At 30.9% G+C, this 7,005-nt stretch overlaps 1 protein-coding gene across 1 annotated transcript; it reads right to left on the bottom strand.

Annotated features, from left to right (window-relative positions):
- Window positions 1–3,469: 3,469 nt before the first annotated feature.
- On the bottom strand, window positions 3,470–5,512 carry LOC107862974 (UNC93-like protein 1). The gene is made up of 2 exons (XM_016708702.2): window positions 3,987–5,512; window positions 3,470–3,884 (listed from the first exon to the last, which is right to left on the bottom strand). Exons 1-2 carry the CDS (start codon window positions 5,159–5,161, stop codon window positions 3,629–3,631), a joined length of 1,431 nt encoding a protein of 476 aa, XP_016564188.1. The 5' UTR covers window positions 5,162–5,512; the 3' UTR covers window positions 3,470–3,628.
- Between the last annotated feature and the right edge of the window lie 1,493 nt (window positions 5,513–7,005).

Genomic DNA, 7,005 nt, shown 5'->3' with positions numbered 1-7,005 from the left:
AAAATGTCAACGCTAAAATGGTGAAAGAAGGAAAAACCGACAGGGAAAAAGGAGGAAGACCGATGATTTTGGTGGATTAATGGTTTTGCTTGATTAATGATGACTAATTCTTGGTAATGACAAAATGATAATTAATGAGTTTTATTAATTAAAAAATAGATGATAATGAATAAAAAAACTCAAAAAAATCAGGAAAAGGATAAATAGACTTCCTGATCATTGGGGCATGCCACATCATCAGCCTCCAATGATCCTTTTATATATATATATAGATTCTTGTATAAATCAATTTTAGTTGTTCAATAAGTTTAGGGAATAGAAAAAAGTTACTGCATTTACTAAGAAATTTAGAGGAAATTTATTTGAGAAAATGATGTACAAGACTATGTATGTAAGTCTTTTCACAATTGTGGCCAAATTTGGGCCAAAAAACTGTGGTCATTTAACACTTCCCTAAAAACTTATCCTCTATTAATTTTTCCCCCATCATCAATTCCATCATTAAATGATGGAGAATAAGTAAGAAAAAAATACATAAAGTAGCATACTTAAGTATTAAATTATAAAAAATAACAACACTTTTATCAAATTACATTTTGTAGCATATGTATTTGTATGTATTTGTATTTTTGTAGCAACAGTTTGCAAAAACTACAAAATACCTTTTGATCATAAGGGCAGTAAAAATCATATGTATTTGTATTTTTGTAGCAACAGTTTGCAAAAATACAAAATACAACTTGCTATATTATGTAATTATGAAACTGTTGCTATGAAACTCATAATTAAGGGGATAAATATGTTATTTCTGAATTTTGCCCAATAAGTAATCAATTGATAAAAGATGATAAATTTAATAAAGTAAAGTAATTGTAATAAGAAAAATGGAGAAAAAAGAAGGGATGAAATCAAGAAAAAAGTAGAGAAGTGGGAGTTAATGAAATCAAGAAAAAAGTAGAGAAGTGGGAGTTAATAACTCAAATGGTCACTCAACTTATGACTTTTTTCTCAGAAAGTCACTCAACTTGGGATTCTTCTTTCAGAAAATCACCCAACTTTGATTTTACTTCAAAAGTCACTTAACTATGAATATTTTACTTACAAAGTCACTCAACCTATTTAATTAATTAACTATTAATTAAAATTTGCTAACATGAGATTTTATTTAAAATCAAAATTCTAAAAAAACTAAAAAATCATTTGAACCATATTATTACATATTCTCATGTTTACTTTATAACCAGCTAAAACTTTAAAATATCATAAATAGTTTATATCAATTCACTTATAATGTTAATACTAATTTTTAAGATTTTTAGAATCATATTAATTTAGCTGATTAGATTTAATTAACTTTCAACGTTTTACTTATTTATGGAATAGATTTTTCAATCATAATGTAATTTTTGTATTACCACTTGTATAATGTACTGATGCATCGAATAAATACAATGAATTTTATTCCTAGTAAGTTGACAAAAGGGAACATTATAGATTTTAAACCAAAATGATATGATATAAAACATTAGCAAATGTTATTAAACATTAGTAACATTATAATATATACACTACAACGAGGTAAAATTAACAGCAAAAATTGTACAATTAAATGATTGTGATTCTAGGATATTAATTGATGATTTGTATGATTATATATACTTTAGAGTATAGATTAATTATTGGACAAGAAAATTACAAAAAATAGTAGTAAAATCAAAATTCTAAGAAATACAGAGATATTCTTTTAAATCATTTAAATGAATTTTGGGGGGGGGGGGGGGGGGTCATTAAATTGATTGCTTAAATGATTATTTTTATTTCTTAAAATTTTTATTTTAAATAAAAATTACATGTTAGCAAATTTTAATGGAAAAAATTACTTAAATAGCTTGAGTGACTTTTTAAGCAAGACACTCATAGTTGAGTGACTTTTGAGTAAAAAGTAAAGTTGAGTGACTTTCTGAGAAAAGAACTCATAGTTGAGTGATTTTTTTTAGTAAGAATCAAAGTTGAGTGACTTTTGAAGTAAGAATCAAAGTTGAGTGATTTTCTGAGAAAAAAATCATAAGTTGAGTGACCATTTAGGTTATTAACTCAAGAAATGGCTGTCAATGGAGAAGAAATGGAATTATTAATTTTTCTTCTTTTTCCCTTAATAGAGTAAGAGAAATCAATAATGTAGTATTTTTTACTTAAACACATAGTTTTTATTTTAATTAATCCTTTTTATCACATCAGTTTTAGGGGTAAAAAATTTCATTTTTGGATAATTCAACTGTGTATTAGTTTTAGGGGTAAAAAATTTCATTTTTATATAATTCAGCTGTGTATTAGTTTTAGGGGTAAAAAATTTCATTTTTATATAATTCAGCTGTATATTAAGTCACTCTAATAATTTAGGTTATCTCTATCTCACTCGTAAAGCCAACTACTCAAATTATTGCATCGGTGTGCTTGGATCAGATGCGCAGTCTACTCTTTTTCTTTTTTGGTGGAAAAGATGATTCATAACATAATAAGCATAATTGTTTACAAAATAACATGTCCAGAATGCATCAATCTGGGACAAAATCAGCAGAAGTAATTACATATTGGCACTGATTGTTTTGTGCTACATCAATATTAACCCTTTGGTATGTAGTTCCTAGCATGTCTCCCTGTAGTTTCTGCCTGGCATACATTGGAGAACTACCAAAGTTCGACTCGTTCAAAATTTGTCGCCTGTGAACCATGCTTTGCAAGTGTATCTGCGACTCCATTTTGTTCTCGATAAACATGGCTAACCGCTGGACATCCCAGCTTCCTTAACCTGGACCTGCACTCATGGACAATTCCATTATACAGCATGTTCCCATTGTGAAGGATATTTGCTGTATGGCCATGAAATTTATCATTTTTATCTTTTATCCACGTCAAGCCATTAATATAACAATCACATTGTACTCCTCATCAGCATCCAAGAAATTCATAGAAATTGGTATAGGCCAGCAGAATGTTGAATTTACCAATGAGTATCCATTCTTGCATCTACTTATAATACTCCGTCTGTCCTAAGTTACCCGTCCCAAATTGAGATGGTACATTGATTAAGAAAAATAATTAATAACATGACTAGTTTACATAGTATCCCTATTAAATGATATTTACATTTTAATTTGAAGAAAAAATAATTAATGTAAAGGGTAAAACATAGATTTTTTTTTTTTGTCTCTTATTGATTAATAAAAAAAAAAAAAAAAAAAAATTAAATTAGAAAACTAAGAACGAATAATTTGAGAGGGAGGGTAGGGTGTATTGCGAAGTCAATCTTTCCAGATAGCCACCCAAGGTATTAGACTCTAGGGAAAGGAAATTAAGCAAACAGTAAAAAGTCTACATCATTTGGACTTTGGAGGTACTAGATAGAAAGCAACCTCATCATTTCCTTGTGCAAAATAAAAGACAAAAGGTACAAACTAAGGCAAGAGCGTGAAGTCAACTTTTCTGGAGCATGTAACAAATTAAAAATAATACTCTAATAATTACTGGAGATTTAAGATAATTAAACATACATTAACAAAGCAATATCACACGACGCCTGGACTAAATTATACTGTGGTTAATTGTCCACAATTTACAGTTCAGTAAACTATTCCTTACTGGGGTTGTCTACTGTAGTACTAATGTCACGGTTTGAAGGAATGGCAACTTCCTTAGTTGCACCCTTTTCATCTTTGTCGTCATCCTTCACAGCTAATACTACAAGAGCTACCAGTAATGGAAAACTAATGGTGGTTAATGCCCAATTCGCGATAAGCTGGTTCATGAATGGCACATTATGTGAATCGACTTGCCAAGCAACGGCTCCCCCTGCACTTTGTATTCCTTTATAGAACCCAGTATACCTGTGAATACGGATAAACAATCCAATTTTAACCGATACTCATCACCAAATCAATCACTCGTAAAGCATAGCGAATGAATTGCAATCAGTATGTGAAATTTACCTGCTGAGAATCTCAGAATCATCTGCCAAGGCTCCTATGACCCAATAGACCATGCTTTGAAACATGGCATCGAGTAATCCATAACTAAAATACAAGACGAAAGGACCTGCAAACTTCGAACCATCCTTGAAATCCAGTAACACTATGTGATCAGGTACATCATCACGGGAATATTGAAGCTGTTTCGCAAGTCCTCCACCCCAAATTGCTGTAGAAAGCACGCCAACAACAGCAATACCAACCAATCCCCTAGTCCTCCTGCTCTTAAAGCTGTAGTCCATCATGGCCCCAATGAACACTGACCCAATCATCTGTGCACCCCAATAGAACACATTGTTCAAACCCCTTGTCCTCAAATTGAACAACACCCCGTTAACGTTATTGAACTGATAAGTATAAAAGAAGTTACTAGCCCACGAAGCTGGAACCATCAACAACATCTTCCAGTTCCCAAACAACTTAAGAATCTGCACTAGTTCCACGGACACACTCGAGTACTTAATATTAGTACAAGTCGAACCATCATTCCTAACAACCTTACTAGGATGCAAAATCCCTAAAGAAAGAAACGTTCCAATCGCCATAAAAACCATAAATCCAATATATGTACCATCATTAACCGAGGCTGCTGTAGTTCTATTATAATTAGACACAAAAGGAATAAGACCACCAATAACACCACCCATGTTAAAAATACTCCAAAACATCGATATATAAGTACCTTTCCTATCATGTGGCGGATACGATGTCATAATAGCTCCCTGTGCAGCCCAGAGAAGGCCAGCACCAACACCAAGAAGACCGCCCGCCACTACAACAAATGCCTGATGCTTTATATGATTGTAATAAAGAAAAGACCCAGCATACAATATATAAGTTGAACACCCAACAAACAGTGTCTTTTGTGGACCTAAAATGTTGTAAATTCCACCACCTAATATTCCAAAAATTGTGAAAGCTGTGTAGAGTGCTGTGTTGGCGTTGTTAGCCGCTGTGTGATCAACTTGTCCACCACCACCCATACCAGAAAGGGCATTGAACATACCAGGACAACAAAAACATACCAATCCAATTAAACCAACCTGAACAAGTGGTGAATTGTACCTGAATTTTGAATTATTGGGAGGTGATTTAGGTGATTCTTTTCCATTTTCTTCATCTACGTAAGAACCCATTACGATGATTTGGTCTCGGATTAAACGGGTCAAAAAATGGGTTATGTAATTTGGGAATTTATAGGAATTAAAATGTAAACTTCAATGCGAGGGGGTGTTTTGGTGAGGACAAAATTAATTAATATTCCTTTTATAGTGTGTCACACTCATAATATATAGTTATTGCGGGTGCATTTTAAAATCAACAAGAGGGCCTCGGGAAGATTGAATTGGATGACAATTGGTGCCTCGCTGGGTACATAGGTAATGACGAATAGTTTAAGTTAGTCGTTTCAATCATTAGTTTCTTAATGATCGACAGTAAAAGTGCAGGGACAGGTAGTATTACAGAGACAATTGCTCTCCATTATTTCGGGTTAATTTGATTTCAATATTTTACAATGGTCTTAATTAACACAGAAAATGAATATTCATTAATGACTTATTTGTGTTTTGTCGATGAGTACCATGTCTGTCTCTGAATATACTCCCTCTGTCCCATTTTATCCATCCCAAATTTTCTAATCTGTTTCATTTTACTTGTATTTTTTTACTTATTAAGACAGACAATTTTTTTTTATATTTATCCTTTGTATTAATTAATTTTTTTTTAAATTAAAATGTAAACATTATTTCATAGCGTACTATGGTAAGCTAGTCATATTATTTATTATTGTGTCATTCCAATTTAGGACCAGTAGTAATAACTGACGTTTAAATACGTCACTTTCTTCGTCGTTATCCTCCGAATTTGTAGGTAATGTTGAGATTCCGCTGATATTTATCTTTGTTGCTCTACTTTCTGTATATTTTCCCTTTTAATATGTTTTAGAAAAAAAAATGTCATTCTTTCTATAATTAAAAATGACTTTTTTTATATATTTTACTTTTGATAAAATGATATATATATTCTATGTGGTGAAATTTAATTTTCCCTAAAAATAATTACTCTCTCCGTCTCAAATTACTTGTCTCATATTTCTTAATTTGATTTCTCATTTTACTTATTTTTTTCATTAATCAAGAAGAGACAATTTTTTTTCTTCATATTTTACCCTTTGCATTAATTATTTTTTCTTCAAATTAAAATGTAAATATCATCTAATAGGGGTACAATGGTAAACTAGACATATTATTAATTATTTTTCTTAATTAATGTATCATTTCAATTTGGGACGGGTAGTTTGAGATGAAGGGAGTATTTTTTAAAAAATAAGTTGTTTGGCCATTTTTTGATAGAAAATATGTGTGTGTGTGTTTTTTTTTAAAAAAAAAACACTTTTTATAGGAACATCTTAGAGGAAAAAGTTCAAAAAAAAAAAAAGATTATGAAATTCCTTGAAGACAGAACTTTTGAATTTTAATATAAAATGAGTAGCGAGAGAAATAGCATATTATACGATTAACAAATGAGTAGATTAAAAAGGAATCCTAAACTTCTTTAATCAAATACTCCACATTTTTTCAACTATATATTACACAGTAGCCGGCTTGATACAATGAGGGGAAGGACCGAAGGAGAGCACGTATTAGTTTAGACGCAATAGTTTCCTTGTCAGATCATTTCAAATATCCATTACCTTTTCTTATCCATTGATTAGAACCTAAGAATTAGGACCAACTTTTAACTTTTTCCCTCTTTTGGCTCCTTTTGTCTTTATAGTCCTTTTCTTTTCCATTTGACCCATCTTTTCTGATATTTTGGTAACTTTGCTCCCTCTGTCCCAAATTCGTTTCAAATTGAGATGATACAGTTATTAAGAAAATAATAATTGTTAATATAATTTTATTATTTTATCTCTATTAATTATATCATATTGTTAATTTTAATATTGATGGAATTATTATCTGGTTGATACCAAAAC

Source organism: Capsicum annuum, chromosome 3 (genome assembly GCF_002878395.1).
Source record: "Capsicum annuum cultivar UCD-10X-F1 chromosome 3, UCD10Xv1.1, whole genome shotgun sequence".
NCBI classification, from domain to species: Eukaryota; Viridiplantae; Streptophyta; class Magnoliopsida; order Solanales; family Solanaceae; genus Capsicum; species Capsicum annuum.
Note: the sequence above shows the minus strand (reverse complement) of the source record. Positions and strands in the feature narration are given on the sequence as shown.